Raw genomic sequence first — 21,387 nt, forward strand, 5'->3', positions numbered from 1 at the left:
AATGACATTACCACCTTGATGTTGGAATGAACAGGCAAGTAGAAAAAAGATTGTGGAAGTACACAACTTTTTTTTTTTATTGTGAACATTGTGGCATATTTCCATTTTCCATCAATTTAGTGTGGAGGAACCCTAAAAGCTTAATTATGTACAATTATCAAATTTTTGATCACCTGATTTGATTCAGAATTGTGATTCTTTTGGATAATCTACCTGAACTGTTGGCTTGTTGACAACCAGTCAGCAATGGGCCAAATTTCACCCACTAAACCAGTGAGTACGATGTTACTATAACTGATGGAGATAATGGCCAAAACTACAAAACATAACACCCAAGTGGTAATAAACCGGAATTCTCCACAAAGCTTAATTATTGCATGCTAAAGGAGCAGAGAAAGTGGGCCGGTGATGAATTATTCCTTCAGTATCTCCTCCCTCCCTGTCCTTCTCCATCTTCCCTCCTCCTCATTTCCTGTTTTTCTGCTCTGTTCACCCTCCACTCTCTTTCTCATCCTCCCTCCATCCTCCTTCCTTCTCTCTCCATCCTCATCTGATGCAAGGCTTCTCTCTGTTTGGTAATACACATCTAAGAGTCAAATCTTCCCTCTCCTTTATGAAGCAAGAACTGCAATTGTCCAGGATGTCAATGGGATATGTAAACCTCATTGTAACAAGCAGTGATTGGTTGATTGTATCTACCAGGTGGGCAGTGTCCTCAGTGATGACCCGTCAGAACCAGATCCCTACTGAGGATGGCAGCCGAATCACTCTGGCTCTCATCCCCCTCTGGGACATGTGTAACCACATAAATGGACTGGTAAAGTTTTTGTCTCACACTCACACACTCTGACTTACATTATTATTGTTTTGGTAAACATCAAAATATATTTACTGAGTGCAGGTAAAGGTTGAATTAGTAAAAGTTGTTGATCTCCAGATTACCACTGGCTACAATCTGGAGGATGATCGCTGTGAATGCGTGGCACTGCAGGACTACAAAGAGAACGAACAGGTAAAGAAACTACCGTTCATATATTTTCATCTTTATTGTCTCTTTTGCTTAACTCACACACAAACCTTTACATACAGTACACTGTCTCTGCAGCAACCATGTGAGTCAGAAATCACACTCATTGTTCAGACACACAAGTCAGCCAAATTTCAACTTCCTGTTTACATCAGCTAAAGCATTATGGGAACTCAGATGGGACAAACTCAAACATATTCATCCTCCATAAAAATAAGGAATATAAAAAAGTAGGAGTGACAAAATCTATAACATTAAAAAAAAAATCCTTGTTTTACTTGACCACATTTCATGCCTCTGTGCCAGCGATAGCTGAGGCCAGAGGCATTTTGTTTTTGGGTTGCACATCCCAAATGCAATATCGGAAGAACACCTTGATGGAATTTCTTCAAATTTAGCACAAATGTCCACTTGGACTCAAGGATGACTGATTAGATTTTGCTGGTCAGAGGTCAAGGTCAGTGTGAACTTGTATCCATTTCATTGTCGTGAACGCAGTATCTCAAGAACACCTTAAGGGATTTTTTTTCCAAATTCCACACAAACATCCGCTTTGAGTTAAAGATGAAGTGACCAGAATTTGGTGGTCAAAGGTCACTGTGACCCAGGGGTCGCGTTAACCGGATATTCTCGGTCATTGACCGGTTTTTTACAACAATGACCGGAAAATCTGAAGACCGGAAAATCTGAAGACCGTCGGTCATTGGACCAGTTGCAATTACCACCCCTGCCCACTTGGTGGCGGAGTGCACAGTCCTGCACTGCAGAGAAAAAGTCATTCATCTGCTTCATGTAGCGTTGTTAACATAACCGCCTGGACACACCAGATGCGTTAGTGCCGCAGAAGTCCTGCGAGTATACTCGCAGGCGCTTGACTGTCCACACAGGCAGCGCATTTCTCCTGCGCTCTCCGCGCCAGTTAAACATCAACTCCACTCGTCTGTTCCCGTCAGTACTCGTTTTTTCACTTCAACAGGTCATTTTAAACATGGGTAAGTCCATATTTTAATCGTTTTTTATAATGTAATAAGTTAATGACAATTTGTCATTGGATGTCCATGTATTGAGCATGTTGGATTAACACTGAATGAACAGGGCTTATTGTTCTGACCATTTTATTTATGTAGTCTGTAGGCTCAGTGACACAAAATTAAAATTGTAATGAAGTGATCAGGGTATTGAAAAATGTGTTCGATTATGCACTGTTGTGTTATCTTAAATTATAAACATGGTATTCCCTCACGTTCCTCAGTGCATGCTGTTGTTATTTTATTTTGAAAATTGGCCGGATTCTCTCGTCTTTTCTGTATCCAACTTCCTGTTTGGTACGATCCGCTCTATCCAGCTTGACAGAAGCGCTCGTGGCTCGCGTGTAGACCAGATACTGAACTGAAGCACTGCGGTGTGGGTGTGTGGATGTCTGTTCATCTTTTCGTTCATCTCCTTATTAATGCACACTTTATAACTTGCTTGTTGGATTTATTAAAAACGAACGAATGAAAACTAAATGTCTTTGAATATCATTATTATCATTTAAAAACGAAAATTAAAATGACCGGTAAAAATAGATTATGACCGAATTTTTACGACCCTGTCGGTCAAAATGACCGGTGACGAAAAAGTCTAGTGCAACCTCTGCTGTGACCTCATCTCTCACTTGTGAATGCAATATCTCAAGAAGGCCTGGAGGGAATTTCCTCAAATTTGACACAAATGTCCACTTGAATTTAAGAATAAACTGATTAGAATTTGATAGTCAAAGGTCAATGTCAATATGACCTTACAAAACATATTTTTGGCCGTAACTCGTGAGTTCTTATGCCGCTTACAATAAAATTTCACAGAAATAGAATAAAATAATGAAGTGATGATATTTTATATCCAAAAGGTCAAAGGTCAACTTCACTGTGACATCATAATGTTCAGCATAAAACACTTTTCTGGCCATTATTCAACATCATATCTCAGGAAAAGAAGGGGAAACATTTGGTCAGATACTGAATTTGTTTGAATTCTAGTCTGACATGAGGTTTACAGTGTACCATCAAGATTGTCCATTATCCCTGGAATCATGGCCAAAGCCAGATTTAGGCCATGGCTCAAAGTCCCTGCTCCCCAAAATAAATTCTCTAAAATTATAAGTATTCGTGATATGTAGCTTAGCACATTTTTATTGAAAAGAAACAGGTTTTTCACAGTTTCAACAACTTTTCCTTTAACGGGACATTTCTTTCCAAGAAATCCCTCTGACAATAAACTACTGCCTATGAACTGTCTCAGAACTTTGTTTCTATTCTCCCTTGTATTTGTATTTATTTGTATCAGATTTTAGAGATCTTTCCAAAAGACTTTCTAAGAAATCATGGGCCCCTCAGAATAAAGTGTTATCATTTTATTTCCCAACTCCAAGATCTAAATGTTGTTTTAAAGCTCCCTCAGTGACATTCTGGTGAAGGAATACTGAATCCAGATGGAAAGATATTGAATCTAAAAATAAAGGAATCATCCAAAAAATGTGTTAAGTTTTTGAAATGTTACAACAATGTTAACTCCTCCAAGGTTGCTAAAAACCCTATAAAGAAGAGGATGTGACCTACAGCTGATGCTGCACACAGATGATATCCCCATCCATTCACATAGAGATATTTGTTGCATGACTAAAACACGTTCAGACATACACGCAAATTTCCACGTCCTGCATATGTGGGAAAAAGTGTCTCCAGAGGGAGCTGTGTAAAGTCTGATTGATGCCCTCAAGTGATGATACGTCGGGTGGGTCTGAAGACTACAAGTTTGAAAAAAATCTGGAGGTGTGGAGTTAGAAAGAAGTGAGTTTAACAAACCTCTGTAGCCTGCTGCTCATCTGTTGCTTCGGGTTACACTAGCCTAACACGCCAAATCTCAACCACCTGTTGACAGTCTTATTTATTGTGGCTAACGTAGGTGCCAGCTTGGACAAGGAAGAATGTGTGGAATAAAAAAGTCAATCTATCTGGTTCTGCTACATCCATTTTGATACTTTTTTAAATTTGTCCATCCTGAGTCTGACAGTGCTGTAGGAGTGACATGATAGATCAGTGGCATTCTCTGTCATTAAAAACAAAAACAAGATGAAGCATGTCTCACAACATATATCGTGCTACCTACATGATAACATTTTGCCAAATATATTCTGAAACTAACAACATACAGCATGCTCACACAAGTAGTGACAGTGCCACAAGCCTGTAAATAAAAGGCTTGAAAACTAAGTGAAGGCAGTCTATGGTTCAAAGCATTGAAATGGTATTATTTGGATCCTCCTTAAAAGAAACTGACATAGAGATAGGTGATGATTGTGGTGTAGCTGCTGCTGATTTTTTCTTCCTGTAGATCTACATCTTCTATGGCACGAGATCCAATGCTGAGTTTGTCATCCACAACGGCTTCTTCTTTCAAGACAACGTCCATGACCGAGTGAAGATCAAGCTGGGCGTCAGTAAGAGCGAACGCCTCTATGCCATGAAGGCCGAAGTGCTGGCACGAGCCGGCATCCCAGCGTATGTCCAACTGATCTTTTTCTCACAAGGGTGTCAAGGGCAAACATTCCTCCTCTTTTCTTTCTACATACCTACAAACACAGTGTCTGCTCTCATAAATGACTGAATGTGCAGTCTCTGCTTGAAGGGTTTTACTCTAAGGCTTTTAATATGGGTCAAGGAGAGCTTCAGGCTCATTACTAACTCCGTACACCTTTCATATAGCCGCAGTACACCTTTGTCTTTCAACAGGAGATATTTCAACCAATTAGGCCCCATCTGGCATAATTGAAATACATAATATAAATGTTGCAGCAAGTTTTTTTTTCCTCCCCCTCCCCACCAAGTGTCAATTTACCATCCACCCCAACACTTTTATCACCAAGAAGCTTAATCATTTTATCATTAGCCCCTTAATTGTATGCAGCATCCTCTGCTCGGCATTTTTAATCAGACGCCTTTTAATCTCTTATTGATGACAGTCTAAATCTCAACAGTGGAAATTAAATGAAACAATTCCTGTTGTTGTGGCAGTGCTCTATTAAACTGACAGATATGTTCGTAGATCACTTTCAGAGGAAACTGCAACAGATTCAGTGTCGGGTCTTGGTGAGACATTGAGCGGCTGCGATCATCAGACGTGGAAATCACTCCTTTTGCCTCTACTTCATTCCTGTCTGATAAGTGGAATAAAGTGAGCACATTTGACTATTAATTTGCAAATTTGTAATTAGCTCTTTTTCCCAAGTCTCCATAGACCCACAGCACATTTAGAGAAGAGAATTTCCACAGACAGTTTGCTCTCCTGAGCTGGATGCTCTGTTGATGGAGCAGTGGTCATAGGGATAATTTAATAGGTGTGGGGTGGTGTCTCTAATGTATTTGTGCAGTGTAATAATGTTGAGCCTGTGCTACTGATCACCACATCGATCACTTTGCTGGAATAGGTGGAAAATATGGTCCTCTTCCAAATTACCAATTTATAGTTTGTGGAATGGTATGATGCGGAATGGATTTTTGCTGAGTACTGGATGAAAATTGTTTGATATGCTTTTTTGTTACACTGCTGACTTTCACAATCCCGAGAAATACTTCAGACAGCAACATTAATTTTATGTTTAGAGAGATGAGAGAAAGACAAGAGTTTGATTTGATAGAAACAGTTGACATGCAGGCAGAGGTGGTGTCCTCAGTCAATTCTTACATGCTATTGTGAAAGTCAAGGTGATTTGTGTGTAAAAGCTCCAAATTTGTTCTTTCTTCTTTCTTTTAGAGATCCCTGTACCCCAAAGTAAAAGACAAACTAACTAAATAAATTAGGGATGCATGATATTGAATATGATATTTTGCCAATACCCGATATGCCAATATATAACAACTTAATTGGCCAATAACCAATAGTGATACCGATATATCCACGTTTCCCTCACCTAATTTTAATGATCAGGTCTCTTCTGTAGTGAAATTCACATCATATTATGCATGCATACTCTTATCATGATGGCCCACCAGCAGTTGGAGGCATGAAATAGTATACTTTTCAGTGTATGTAATAGTCATTTATTGTGCAAAAAATAAAAAGTAATTCTGATTCATTTTAAGACCAACATCGGCTGATACTGATGATGTGCTGATACTATCGTACATCCCTAAAATAAACCAAATCCATGTTCATCTCATTCCAGAGATCCTTTTTTTTTTTTTTTTTATAAGAAGAGAAGATTGTCAATCTCATGCTAAGGTCCGCCCAGCACTTGCTGTCAGTATTGTGTGTTTATTTATTTTAAGTGTGATCTGTTTTATAACTATTTGAACTTATCTAAAGTGTCTTTGAATACCATGAAAAGTGCTCTATAAATAAAATGTTATTATTGTTAGTAGTATTATTATTATTAATATTATCATCCATTGCAGCATCTCTAGATTGCCAAATTCACTCCATGAGCACAGGTTTTAGTAAGTAGGTAATGAACAATGCAGCCTCACTGTGCGTTCACACCAAAAGCTGCCAGAGCTGCAAAATAGCTGAATTCGCTCTAGCAGCGCTGCTGGTAAAATATTTGGGGCAGCGAAAGCAGCTCAAGTCACTCATGACGTCAAATTCTGAACGTTCGATTATGTTTCTCAATTTAAAGGAGCCGCAAAGCAGGTTACTGGCTGGAGCATAGAAATGTGACTTTGTGCATTTGCCTGAGTACAGAAACTTTGACGTTTGGACAATGAAAACCGAATAAAAAGTCTAAATAGGTCTGACATTAAACATTAAACACACACAGCCTATGTTGCGTTCAGGCGTTGTCACGTAAATAACAAATTCCAGCACTTGAATAAGCCATAGCACAACACAGCAGCATGTCAAGTGGGCCGAACCCGAACCGAATATGAGCAAAAAATTTTGATTTGTTACTCCCCCCCAAAGCTGTAAACACAGGAAACACTGTCAAAGGTTTGGGTTCGAGTGCCTACTGTGCGATTAGTTAAACTGGTAAGGAGAGCAAATTAATTACATTCTCGCTAATAACAAGCGTTCCACAACACAAAGAAATTGTTTAAGTATGTGTGCTTGTCCACATGTTGTCGATTCAACGTGGAAGAAGACACTCTTGTCATTTGTGCTGCCGTATGATACCTGTGTGGATGTAGCCGCCGTCTGGTTTGGGTTCACGATATCCTCCAGGGCCGTGAACAGCACAGGAAATATCATCAGCTGGTGCGGGAGGTGCGGCTAAATGGGGAGAGGTTCCAGCGCTACTTCAGGTTGAACATAGATCAGTTTGACAGCTTGATGCTTGTTTTGAAGTAGGAACAAATGTGTGGTAGGAAGTAAAGGTTTCCGAGGATGTACTCTGGGTTCCACACAAGTGATGGACATCTACATTCCGATTGGTTGCTGGTCATTTGCAGCACAAACGCGTCACAGTAATTTGCATAAAGTTAACCAGGCTTCAACTTTCATTTGCAGCTCAATTCGCCAAACTGCCACAGCTCATCGCTTTTGCATCTCAAAACGCCTCTAGTTGCCACATGTCCATTGAAAATGAATTAGACTTGTCCCCTTTGCAGCTCTGGCAGCTTTTGGTGTGAACGTACAGTCAGTGTGAAAGCAGGTCTCTGGGAAGCTGCATTACTGCACCAACCTGTTGTTCACCAAGAAGTAGTAGTAGCATGTGGGCAAATTTTGGAGCTTTAAACAAACCAGAATGTCTATGTGTCCAGTCTTCAAGTTTAGCTAGACTAACCACGCCCTGACTCCAGCTCTGTACTAAATACAGACATGAGACTCATATCAATCTTCTCATCTATAGGGGCGTCGGTAGTCTAGTAGATAGTGCTGGTGCCCCACGTACAGAGGCATTGCCTCGCTGCAGCATTTGCGGGTTCAAGTCTGGCCTACGACCCTTTTCTGCGTGTCATTCCCCATTCTCTCTCTGTCTCCCCATTTCACACACTGTCCTGTCAATTAAAGGCAAAAAGCACAGAAAAATAATCTTTAAAAAAAAAATCTTCTCATCTATCTCAGAAAAAAAGAAAGTTGGCCCATTTCCCAAAATGTTGAACTATTCCTTTAAAATCTGTCTGCAGTTTTATGCTGCTGTCAGTTCAGAATGTCAGAATCTATATTACAGGATTATTCTGCTATATGAGGAGTCTCTTTTAACACAATTTGTCACATATTAGTGTACATGTAAACCATACACATTCTTTTAATTTTTGGTTATGTTTATAGATTCATTACTAATATGTTGGTCTGTATGTTGTGCTTTCAGGTCCTGTATCTTTGCTCTGCACTGTAATGAACCCCCCATTTCAGCTCAGCTCCTAGCCTTTCTCAGAGTGTTCTGCATGACAGAGGGTAAGACACTGAAACATACACCAATACACACAAACAAACAAACAAACACAGCAACAGGGCATCCCCTATCTTGAAACCACAAACCTGGCAGCACATTCTAAAACAAAACATGCCACAGTATCCAACCTTCCTCGGAGACCGTCGTCAAGTGACCTCCACACATCGCCGGAGAGGAGGAAATGGAGAAAAGGTGGAGGTAGAGGAGAAAGAGAGAGTAGCAGAGCAAGACCTGTCCATTCCTGAGCTGGTCAATTGATCAAGGCAGGCCACCAGATATTTTGAGGGAGTAATCCAAAAGGGGATTTACAAAAGTCATTGTATGCAGAATGGCACTAGTGTCATAAACCCCCAGCCATGCCAAATCCTCCTCTGTCATAGGACTCATCGCTTGATATATTATGCACATTTTTTGTTGTATGTTCATTTTCATTTTTAAAACGGCTCCAATGCCTTTGAATGACTGTGTGTGGATGTTTTGCATGTGTTTTTGTGTATCAATATACACAGGTGATATAACAGGTGTGACATGATGGAATAGTGTGCTCACACAACTGGGATGCTGCAGTTTGGCTCTTTCACCTTCCCATGTAACAAAGCCATGTTTAAGTCCTCAGATTAAAAGCAGTAGGAAAAGAAGGAAGAAAATACTGTCAGTGACTTCCTTTACACATGACAGAAATGAATATAAAAAGGATATAAGCACAAAGTGTTGGAAAGTCAACACAAACTGTCTTAGCAATTGTTTTTCACAATAGGATTTGTCAAAAGAAGTCTAAATTAAAGGGTTAGTGCACACATTTCAATGTCTTCTTCACAGTTTATTGAGAAGATTATTAGTTTAATCTCTGTGTGTCCAAAACTAAGTCAGTTAAGTCTGCTTTGAGTGGGCTTGGAGAGAGCACATGAAAAAGCTAAATGCCTCATATTAGCCATTAAAGAATTGATTCTGTTAAGCTCAAGCTGACCTAATCTGCTGCTGGTGATGTTTGACATTTTAACCAGTAAAAGTAACTGTCGCCACCGACTAAAAATGTGAAGCCTGCAACCTGAATGTTGGCCATTTGCTAATATAAAAGAACAAAGAGAGATCAAACATTTGATAAGAGATTTGTTAGCAAAGGAGCATTTCTGCATTTCTGCATTTCTTGGTATTTGTCGAGTCAATTTGTCAAACCAGATCCAAAATGGAGAAAACACTGGAAGCAGGGGGAAACTAGTAGCCGGTATCTCTTTGAAAATATAAAATGACCCTGCCAACAACTCCGTAACTGTTATGCATGTTGCACTACATGGAGCGTCTCAAATATCTTGTCCTTGTATCTTGAAGGCTAGCAACTAAGGGTTTTCCTGTAATATAATTAATAACTACTATGGATTCATGGAAGATGTACTGTTACAAAATTGACACAGCCAAACCAGCAATTTCACCCTGCTATCAGTCGATGCTAAGCTAGACTTAATATGTCCAGAACCTCCCTGTCAGTCTGTGAGATATAGAGATGACATGAATATGAACTTATCATGTCATCTGACTGCAGGGTCCAATTATTTCTAATTGGGTCCAGGTAGGGTTCAAAGTATTAAGACAGCAAATTGATTATTATGAAAAATAATCATTACCTAGAAAATGCATTTCTTACAGAAAATGCGTGGGAATGCTGAAAGCTGGGATGAATTCAAAAGCATTGCTGAAAATGCAGAAATATAACAGGCTAAAAATATGCAGAAGTGGTAGTCAATCAAAAAATGTACAGAAGAAGTATAATTACATTGTGACCTCTTTAAAACTTAAATCAAGTCTGTAGATAAAAGTGTGGAGAGTAGTAGAATTTCACACTGCAGTATAACGGCATTTTTAAAAGCTTTATTTTAAAGTAAACTAATATTACCACCTGTGGGCTTTTATTTTGAAAATTCAGCCTTTTGTCTAGTTCCACCGATTGACACATTGGGGTGAAGTGGATGTGAATGAGTTGACATCCTGCATTAGACTAACTCCTCTTGATGTGGCTTTTTTTAGCAAGTTACCAGTGTTGGGCAGTAGCATCACTACAAGGAGCGATGTGACTAACTCATATTTCTTAGTAGCTTGATGATTATGTCACTACTTTTTGAGTCAAACAGCTTCTCAGTAGCAAGTTGATTAATTTACAGAGTAGCGCGGTAGCATCCACAAATGTTACAAACTCTTTTTTCAAGGAAAAGCTCTGAAGGTTAACTGACTTTTTTTTTCTGTGGAGGTCTGGATAAAAGTGAGGATAATAAAACTGATAAGTAATGTCACTGACGCCAGCACCACACTGAGGCATGTAGACGAGGGAGGCACTTCCACGTGACATCACATACTAATTCTTCAGTTTATTCTGCTTGCTGCGTCGCTATTGGCTTTCTTGGCAAGACCCGCCCTACTCTGCCTCTGATTGGCTGCATTGCACTTCTTGACATGTCTGTCAGTTGTCTTGCCCATAGACTGTATATATTTAGTGTATTTGCATTGGACACTAGAGAAATAGACATAAGGGTCAAGAATAGAGCTAGAGAGACAGAGAACAGTATTAGAACAGTTCAACTTCAGTTTTTCTGATCACTGAGATAACACTGATTTGACAGAGTCAAAAAATAAAAGTAGCTTTGCAAGTAGCAAGTTACTTGTGCCATTTTCATATAGTTTAGCTTGTTACATTTCTTTGGGGATAGCTTCAATGTACTGAAACTGTAACTGGTAGCCTATAGCTCACTACATTTTTATTTAGAGCATATCTAAGTATAACAGTAAAGGGGAACGATTATCAAGGTTCTGCTGTTTTCCAAGCTTGCTAAAACTAACTGGAGCACAAAGTGAAAAGGGGCGGGACTCAGGAAGGGGCAATTGTACTGATACTTTGCCCAGTTGTTACTTTGCCAGTCCATAAATGGAGGGAAGAGTTGCTTTGTTAGCCGGCTGTAGTCCATGGTGGATGAGCAAGGCTTGAAAGAATTGTGTTTTCAGTGCAGTCTTTGCTGTGCTGTATTTTGACTGTGTAGATCAGAGGAAACTGGTCACTCCTCATCCTCGCACAGTTAGCAGTTTGGTGCTAACCTGACTTTGTTAATCCTTTGCTTGTGAAGTTAATTTGCATATTCTGAGTTTAAAAGTTGGGGAAGGGTATAGCAGCTCCAGCTGCTCAACAGCCCACCTCTGTGGAGAGTCCCAGTATAAAGAAAGAGAAGACCAGAGCTTTTCCCTTGTATTGATCTGTTGATCTCACAGTTCAGATGCAACAGTAATCAGTGGTGAATGTGGACTGGCCCAGGTGTGAAATACATGGAGGATTGTGGGAAACTGACTTAATTTGGCTACCCTTTGTCCAAAGATCAAATGATGCTACAGCAGCCATTTTAAAGAGGGCTGAACTTATGCTTTATATGTCCAATTTAGAGTTGCACAAATGAACAAATCGTGTGGAGTCCAGTGATCCCAACATATTTATTCGTTCTTTTAGGCTAGAAGAAGCAGGTGCAGTGATATTTAAATGGTTTCTGACTGTCATGTCTTCAACACTATTCCAGATCGGGTCTATTTTGTTGGAAAGTAAATTATCTGTAAATCAATTTTGGGTTTGTTATTTATGGGTGTGTTTGCAAATCAGTCCAAGACTTTGGACCCAAGAAGACCTCCACTCTGACAGCTAAATGTTTTATCTGTTTTGTTTATTTCTTCCTGTAGTTTCAGATCTTACAAACCCATTACTGTTAATAAACCATGTCACCTTCAGTACTTTTCTCTAATGGCTGGCTATTGTGTTTTGGTTTCTTTTGAAGAAATTAGTCAATCAATCAATCAATCAAATATATGTCACATGGAATTATACAAGGTACAACTCCAATGACGTGATGCCATCTGCTCCTTTAATTTGTGCTGTGTAATTTAGTCCTTTTTTGCATTTTCCAAAATGCAGTCAGCTCTAATTAGAGACAACACCAACACTGGCAGCAGCATGATACTCCACCACTGAATAAGAAACCATGAATGAAAAGACTGCTAACATAAAGTTTGCTTACAGAGGAACTAAAGGACTATCTGCTCGGAGATCGGGCCATTAATAAGATCTTTACCCTGGGCAACAGCGAGTTTCCTGTCAGCTGGGAGAATGAGATTAAGTTGTGGACTTTCCTTGAGACCCGAGCTGCTCTGCTGCTCAAGACCTACAAGACCACCTCACAGGTCAGTCGGCTGAAGGTTATGTTGTGTAAATAGTGGACATGGACAAAGTGGCAAGTGTTCATTATGGTTCAAACCAACTTGACCTTACAAATATATTGAATATTCATTCATTTTCCATAACCATTTATCCTCTTGAGGGTCGTTGGGGGGCTAGAGCCTTTCCCAGCTGACACTAGACACTAATGCTAACCACTATACCACTGTGCCACCTATTTTGAATATGTGAAGTTTTATTTGTCATTTTTAAGTCTCTTTGCCAATAAGGCAGGCATTATGTTTTGTTGACAAGGGCTAAATGTAAAGATCTTCTGTGCTGCCTGGTTGAAGATTTGTGTGAAGCATCTATGTTTTAGAAGATGTAGCTTCTTTGCAGCAACATTTGAAGCATATTCAACTGTCATGGCTACATGTGACTCTGATTAGACACGGATGTAAACTGTAACTGCAACTTGACTGGTTCTCAGAGGCATACAAGTGCAAGGCAGTAATTCTATTACTTATCTTCTCCTGACCTTTTGTCATCTTTCCCTCACTCTTTCCTCCCATTTTTTTAACTCCTGGCCTGGTCTCTTTTAGGAGGACGTCTCTATGCTTGAGAAACCTGATCTATCGCTTCATTCTCGCATGGCGATCCAGCTCCGCCTAGCTGAGAAGCAGATCCTGGAGAAAGCCTCAGCCAGTGGACGGGCCAAACGTCTGCACTTCGAGAAGAAGCTGGAGGAGGGCGCTCCGTTGCCTCTGTACGAGGAAAGCGATATTGCTTTGCTGGAAAATACTGATGCAGATGAAAAGCTTCCTATCATCCTGCGCAAGCTGGAAGAGGTGGAAGAAGGTCAGGAGATCCAGGTGGAGGAGCACAGTCACTTCCTGAATGGGGAGAAGGCTGTGTATGGGATGGATATGGAGGCTAATGGAGAAGCCGTGCAGGAGAAGACTCAGGAGAAAGTCAGCAAAGATGATAATTCAGCTTTGGACTTGATTGGAAGTTCAACCCAGAAGACACAAAGGGAAATGGCTGACCTAAGCGCCAGTCGAACTGAAGATAATCCCAAAGACAACAGTGACTAAATATATTTCACTCACTGCCACAGCCAATGCTATTTATTTGTTTTTGAGTCTCCCAAATGACTAAAAAAATACAGAAACTGGAAAAAATTGAATTTAAAGTTGCAGGACTTTTCCGACTGTACATTCATCCAGCGTGGCTTTTCTTAGTTGTTCGCAGTTGAACTTGTTTGAAAATGCTTTTGATTGACATTAGCTTTTGTTTGATGTTGAAAACATAGGTTTACATCAAAACAGTTGGGGTCCTGCAGCATAAAAGAAAGTGAAGAGGGAACACCACAAAGTGGTTCCAGCAAATTGTTAGGTGAAGAGAAAAAAAACTAAATGGAGTTAGGTGAATGTTATTTCCACAAAGCCAAAACGTCTCTGATCTTGTGAATTGACTGGTTTATTACTGCAGTTTGTCTCCATCTATGTCTGGTATGCTTTGAGTTGACAATCATATTTTCTAGTTTATTTTGGGGTGTGCCACTGAGTTTAGACCGTCACTGCCCTCTATTCCCCTGTTTTGTTTTCCTGGTTAAAATCATTTCAAGCAAAACATAAAGTTATTAACCTATTAGTTCAGTATGACAAGCCAAAATGAAAGATAGTTTTTGCTTTTATAATAAAAAAAAAACATCATGTACCAAATGTACAATTTTTTTACTATCAACTTGTACATTTTCCGTCATCACGTGATTGCAGCCCTTATTACATAACAAAGAATTTGTTTTAATGTGTGTTTTAAAAAGAATGTTTATGTCACCAAAAGGGAGTGACTAGTGACCTAATGATCACTGAGAAAGCCATATGCAGCACTGAGGACTGGATCAAACAGAAGATGATTAAATAAAAAAAAAAAATCATGTGAGCATGTCAGTAGATTTTTATTCTCTTTAGTTTGTTGTAACTGTGAGGGTGGCCCCAGTAGACTCTGACTCTTTCGACTGATATAAAAAAGAACAACTCTGACTGAGTCCCTAGCAGTCAATACATTGTGGAGGTAAGCATGCAATTTTGGCCGAGACTCTCATCAGGACATTTGACCTTATTTTAGAAAATGTGAATGTAGGTACATCCAGTTTAATCCATTTACCCTAAATCACTTATTTGGTAGTGAATATGTGAAGTGAAATTCAAACATCATAACCTGATATGTCCATTACTTCACCCATTACTTTGTGTAGCTACTTCATGCTTCAACTCTACTACAGTTATGCAGGGACACATATTTGTTTATAGTGGTACTATGTTTGGCTCAATAATAATGCATGATTGACAAAATAATCACCAGTCAAGGTCCACCCACTACTTTTTGGAGCTTTTGAAAATGTTTCACAGTCTTTTATCAGAACATGTAATTGTTGGTTAAGGTGTCATCATGTAATATAACTATGGAACTTGGGTTAATGATAACAAGAGGTTGTATATACGGCGTCCCTCCTTACTCCTCATTTCCACTTACGTATATGTACACATAGACGAGTCAAATGGAAGTCCATTCATTCCAATGGGAATCTTCGTGATATCTGATGTGCCTGTGAAACTCCTCCCCTCCGTAATATTTCGGTCTGGAATTTGCCTCGAGTACGTTAAAAAAAAATTTACTTTTGTGGTGGATTTCAGAGAGACCATATGACAGTGTGCTAGCTTAGCTAACAGGCTGCTAACTAGGCCATTTCCTTCAATTCAGTTGCCTCTGTTGATTGTCAAGAGAGTTTGTATGATTAAAGAGAACTTGTTTATCCAGTTTAAACACATTGTAAATACAGAATAGAATAGAATATCGTTTATTTGTCATTGTCACATGTACTACGAAATTAAAGTGCCACCTTGTCAGTGCATCAACTCATAAAACTATATCATATAAAACCATAAGCAGCATTAAAGAAGACAGCTAGAAATAAATAAAAAGCAAACATACAACCATACATGCTCTTCTCGGTCATTTGCACAGTCCATTATTCCACTAAAAACCTGTTATTGCATTCTTGCTTTAAGTGTGGTTATTGCAGTTGGGTAGAAGCTGTTTCTGAATCTGTTTGTCCTTTTTTTAATTGGTCTATACCGTCCGCCTGATGGCAACAGTTCAAACAGGGAATGATCAAGGTGTGAAGTGTCCTTCATAATTTTCTGTGCAGTTCTTTCAGAGAGGGGAGAAGGCCGTATTTATGATCCTCTGGAGCTCTTTCCTCTGAGCCACTGTGCAGCTGGACACTAGCAGTCTCTGGGTGATGTTGTTCCTCCTGAGCACCCTCAGGAAGTACAGTCTCTGCTGGGCCTTTTTCAGCAGCTCAGAGGTGTTCACGCTCCAGGTCAAGTCCTCCTCAATGTGGACTCCCAGGAAGTGAAAGTCAGCCACCCTCTCCACACAGTCCCTGCTGATGAGTAGTGGTGGAATGTCCGTTTTCTTTTTCCTGAAGTCTATTACCAGCTCCTTGGTTTTTGAGGTGTTAAGGAGTAGGTTATTCTCCCTGCACCACACTCTCAGCTGCTCCACCTCGTGCCTGTAGGCGGACTCATCCCCCCCAGAGATGAGCCCCAAAACAGTGGTGTTGCTGAGGTGGGCGGGGGAGCAGTCGTTGGTGAAGAGGGTGTAGAGCAAGGGGCTCAGCGCACAGCCCTGTGTGGAACCGGTGCTGAGGCTGAGGGCCGTAGATGTATGGTGACTCATTCTAACTCTGGCTGCAACTGGACAGGAAGCTGCTTATCCACATGCAGATGGAATGTTGAAGTCCCAGGTACCCCAGTTTGTCCACCAGTTTGTGCGGGGCAATGGCGTTAAACGTGGAGCTATAGTCCACAAAGAGCAGCCACGCATACCTCCCCGGCCGTTCCAAGTGGAACAGTGCAGCATGAAGGGCTGTGGCTACGGCATCCTCTGTAGACCTTTTTGCTCTGTAAGCAAACTGGTGGGGGTCAAAACTATTGGGCAGGAGTGACATGATGTGACCTCAGACCAGTTTTTCGAAGCACTTCATCACCACCGGAGTGAGTGCAACTGGCCGGTAGTCATTGAGGCTGGAGATGTGGGGTTTCTTTGGCAGGGGGAATATGGTGGAGGACTTAAGACAAGGTGGAACAGTAGACTGTGACAGGGACCAGTTCAAAATCCTGGTGAAGACTTCAGCCAGCTGGTCCGTGCATTACTTCAGGACCCATCCTGGAATGCCGTCAGGTCCAGCAGTCTTCCTTGGGTTAATGGCCCGTAGAGCAGGCGCCTGACCAAAAATCTGAGTAATGTTATTCTGCTAAAATATGATTATACATTATATACAGTCAGATTGTCATTATGACGTGCTCAGCCGTTTCATACGTCTTTTTAATGAAATATTTCACAAATCATGCTACGTACATGGCAGGCCAACATCTTCATTTATTTGTTGCCATGCAATATTGATCCGGTTTTTGTCCTGGTAATGTTTCAGGTGAATATTCCAAACTTGTGGATGGTGAAAAATGGACAAAATTAATTTCTCCCCCATGGCTACAGGTAGTTTCTATGAGATTTCTATCCATCCATAAAGAAATGCACCTCCTGGACACTAGAGGCATCATCTGTATATTTACGGATCTATGGACACCAGTCACATGCGTAAGTGGAATTGAGGCGTTCATGACGATGATTCAATCATCACTCAAGAAGACCCCGAGTCCATTCACATTAAGACACATCACTGCATTTTCTTTTCTTTTTTTTTTTTAGCTGCATCATTGTTCACAGAGCAACACAGGATAACAGCATGGAAGGCTGTAAACTTTTGTAAACAGAGTTTGTCTAAAAATGACCTGAATACAAAGATGTGATGGCAGCAGAGAAGGCTGATAGGAAGAGAGGGCAGTGTGGCCTGTTTCTAATCACTGCTCTCACGCTCTTAGCTCCTGAGCTGGAAGTCAATTAAACCACTTTGGAACCAGATGCTAGTAGTATTGCTGCCAGTGTGACAACCAGAAGCCAACCAGGATATAGTATTCTTTAACTGAACTATGAGTAGAACTGTGTGTAAATGTGATGTTTTCACATTACAGATGACCAACAAAGGCATTAACATATGACTTTAATATGGGACTGTACCATAACTGGGCAGAGGTCATAAACTCAAGATTTCTCAGACTTGTATGTAAGGTGTATCAGTAATAATGTATGGGTGGGTAAATATATAACTATATAAAATGTCACCTGACTCTATGCATCGACCTGAAGTGCAAACCCTTAGTGGACTCTGAACATCCTGACTCTGGCAGGCCTTAGTTGTATATGAGGGGGAGGTGGTTATGTTTCTGGCATTGGATGATTCTGACTCCAGTCCTCTTCCCAATCAGGGTCAGAGTCAATGGACTACTGGGGAAAAATCAATGAGGAAATTTCTATCTGACACCAGAGGCCATCTCTGAACTAAGACAGATGTATTACCATCTTCCCCGTAAATAACCACCTGCTATCATGTGATCAAACTGCCTACTTACTGTAGGTCACGTGTCATCCAATCCACCTCAGGAAAACTGAGGAAACTCCATGTTAGGTCAATAAAAAAAATAAATAAATAAAAATAATAATGTTGGGATGTTTCACACTTGCCAAGGCATTAGACATTGCCCAACCCTACTCCATTTACTGATGAGGTCTTTGGGATGTGGTTATAAGCTCCAGTGATTACTAGTAGGTGTACCTTTAGTTAAGATTGTCTTGACAAACTGCTGTTCCCAGAGTCAAGAAAGAGTTTGCGAGCTTACTAGTCTTGATATATATATACTCTGGTAAATACTGCACCTCTAGTCCTAGACCTCGAGAGTTTTTCCTTATCCGCTGCGAGGGTCCTAAGGACAGAGGGATGTCGTATGCTGTAAAGCCCTCTGAGGCAAATTGTGATTTGTGATATTGGGCTTTATAAATAAAATTGATTGATTGATTGATTGATTGAGACAGCAGAATGAAATGTTACACTATAACTTCTGTAAAGGTGAGCTGTACTTAAGTAGTAAGTACATAGGCCAAACTCTCACCAGGGATTAGCTCTGGAACACAGTGGACTATCTTTTCTGATCATGCCTTCATCTTTACCTTAAGTAAGTTCCTTAGATAAACAGGTGAAATGTGCCTTGTCCGCTGTCTCTTACAGTGGAGCAGGTGGGTCAAATGTTGACGCTGAAAGAAAAGATAACCAAAACTATAAAAATGAAATATATGAGGGGACTGTAAGCAAAGCTGTTGCTCATGTCAGATCCGACTGTTTGGTTGTTTTAACATTAAAGTTTCTGTAGTCAGGTACACCATTTAAAACTGGTTGAACAGAGTTAACCATGCAGTACTGCTGGTAATATATAGAATCATATTCAATAGAAAGACTCATTCTCGGTGACCATGCAACACTTTCCAGAAATTTCATTTTCTGTGTTTTACATGCTGAAAAGGAACGAATAATCCTGACAGATTTAGCAGAATCCATCTAAATGTATCTTTAATTACAGCAAAATTATCATTTAAAAGATATTTTTTTTAAAAGTTATTATTTGCATCATGCTGTGTGGTAACAAATCTTAAGTGTGAAGAGGTCAGTTTTTGATTTTATATTTTGAGAATCATTAGTAGCAGTTAGTTAAATTGGTTTTAAAAAAACTCATTTTAAAATCTTGCTCTGTTCAAATGTTATTATTCAGGGTTTACATCTGCCCCAGTTAGCCATACTGTGTCAAAACGTATATTTGTTTCGTAACCTGTTTGTGATCAGTGTAAATATTTATGCACAATATTACAGTTATAGGCATACCTGAAAGAATAGTTCAACATGTTATGAAAAATACAGTACACTTATTCATTGTATTCCCAAGAGTGAGACAAGCTGATTATTATTCTTATGTCTGTGCATTAAGTCAAGAGAAAAAACTTACTAACACCTAAACAGCTCACTTATTGACACGCTGCAACTTGTTGAATTTGTATGTATGGATGAACTGACACATGTACAACTGAAACTTATTTTCATGATCAGTTAATCTGCCAAACACTCTCTCAATAATTCACTTGCTTCATAATAAATGTCAGAAAATAAATAGTAAATAATTCTGTCAGTTTCCCACAGCTCAAGGTAATGTTTAGAAATTGCTTGTTTCCTGTGTCCACTATGTGGCACTGGAGAGCGCACACTATAGGTCATGTTGCTTTTTAGAAATTCTTGACCACACCATATAAATTTCATATAAATGAAAAGGTGATTGTCCCACAAGGCTTAGTTTGTGTTGCTATTAGGTGACACAAGGACTCTCACACCTCATTGGCACTTGAATGTGTTACAGCCTAGTGTGTTATCAAACACGTTACATCAACTTCCTGTTTCATGGCAAATAATGAGTTGCTATGGCAATTTTATTAAATGTAAACTCACAATGTTCACGAGGAAGCATCATTATGGTCTTGCGGCTATGCTGACAACATTTAGGAGGAGTATACACAGTACAGGCCAAAAGTTTGGACACACCTTCTCATTCAATGCGTTTTCTTTATTTTCATGACTATTTACATTGTAGATTCTCACTGAAGGCATCACAACTATGAATGAACACATGTGGAGTTATGTACTTAACAAAAAAAGGTGAAATAACTGAAAACATGTTTTATATTCTACTTTCTTCAAAATAGCCACCCTTTGCTCTGATTACTGCTTTGCACACTCTTGGCATTCTCTCAATGAGCTTCAAGAGGTAGTCACCTGAAATGGTTTCCACTTCACAGGTGTGCCTTATCAGGGTTAATTAGTGGAATTTCTTGCTTTATCAATGGGGTTGGGACCATCAGTTGTGTTGTGCAGAAGTCAGGTTAATACACAGCCGACAGCGCTATTGGACAACTGTTAAAATTCATACTATGGCAAGAACCAATCAGCTAACTAAAGAAAAATGAGTGGCCATCATTACTTTAAGAAATGAAGGTCAGTCAGTCCGGAAAATTGCAAAAACTTTAAATGTGTCCCCAAGTGGAGTCGCAAAAACCATCAAGCGCTACAACGAAACTGGCACACATGAGGACCGACCCAGGAAAGGAAGACCAAGAATCACCTCTGCTTCTGAGGATAAGTTCATCCGAGTCACCAGCCTCAGAAATCGCAAGTTAACAGCAGCTCAGATCAGAGACCAGATGAATGCCACACAGAGTTCTAGCAGCAGACCCATCTCTAGAACAACTGTTAAGAGGAGACTGCGCGAATCAGGCCTTCATGGTCAAATAGCTGCTAGGAAACCACTGCTAAGGAGAGGCAACAAGCAGAAGAGATTTGTTTGGGCCAAGAAACACAAGGAATGGACATTAGACCAGTGGAAATCTGTGCTTTGGTCTGATGAGTCCAAATTTGAGATCTTTGGTTCCAACCGCCGTGTCTTTGTGAGACGCAGAAAAGGTGAACGGATGGATTCCACATGCCTGGTTCCCACTGTGAAGCATGGAGGAGGAGGTGTGATGGTGTGGGGGTGTTTTGCTGGTGACACTGTTGGGGATTTATTCAAAATTGAAGGCACACTGAACCAGCATGGCTACCACAGCATCCTGCAGCGACATGCCATCCCATCCGGTTTGCGTTTAGTTGGACGAACATTTATTTTTCAACAGGACAATGACCCCAAACACACCCCCAGGCTGTGTAAGGGCTATTTGACCAAGAAGGAGAGTGATGGAGTGCTGCGGCAGATGACCTGGCCTCCACAGTCACCGGACCTGAACCCAATCGAGATGGTTTGGGGTGAGCTG

The 21,387-nt window shown here is 40.2% G+C and overlaps 1 protein-coding gene across 1 annotated transcript in view; it reads left to right on the plus strand.

Moving 5' to 3' along the window:
- setd3 (SET domain containing 3, actin histidine methyltransferase) overlaps window positions 1-18,200 on the plus strand; it is a 109,687-nt gene extending 91,487 nt beyond the window's left edge. The window contains exons 8-13 of the mRNA XM_033642720.2: window positions 703-817; window positions 938-1,012; window positions 4,400-4,566; window positions 8,313-8,398; window positions 12,442-12,602; window positions 13,179-18,200. Coding sequence (XP_033498611.2) covers window positions 703-817; window positions 938-1,012; window positions 4,400-4,566; window positions 8,313-8,398; window positions 12,442-12,602; window positions 13,179-13,670 — 1,096 coding nt within the window. The 3' untranslated portion in view covers window positions 13,671-18,200. The remainder of the gene's footprint in view (window positions 1-702; window positions 818-937; window positions 1,013-4,399; window positions 4,567-8,312; window positions 8,399-12,441; window positions 12,603-13,178) is intronic.
- Window positions 18,201-21,387: the final 3,187 nt, after the last annotated feature.

Source organism: Epinephelus lanceolatus, chromosome 15 (assembly GCF_041903045.1).
Source record: "Epinephelus lanceolatus isolate andai-2023 chromosome 15, ASM4190304v1, whole genome shotgun sequence".
In the NCBI taxonomy this organism is placed as follows: Eukaryota; Metazoa; Chordata; class Actinopteri; order Perciformes; family Serranidae; genus Epinephelus; species Epinephelus lanceolatus.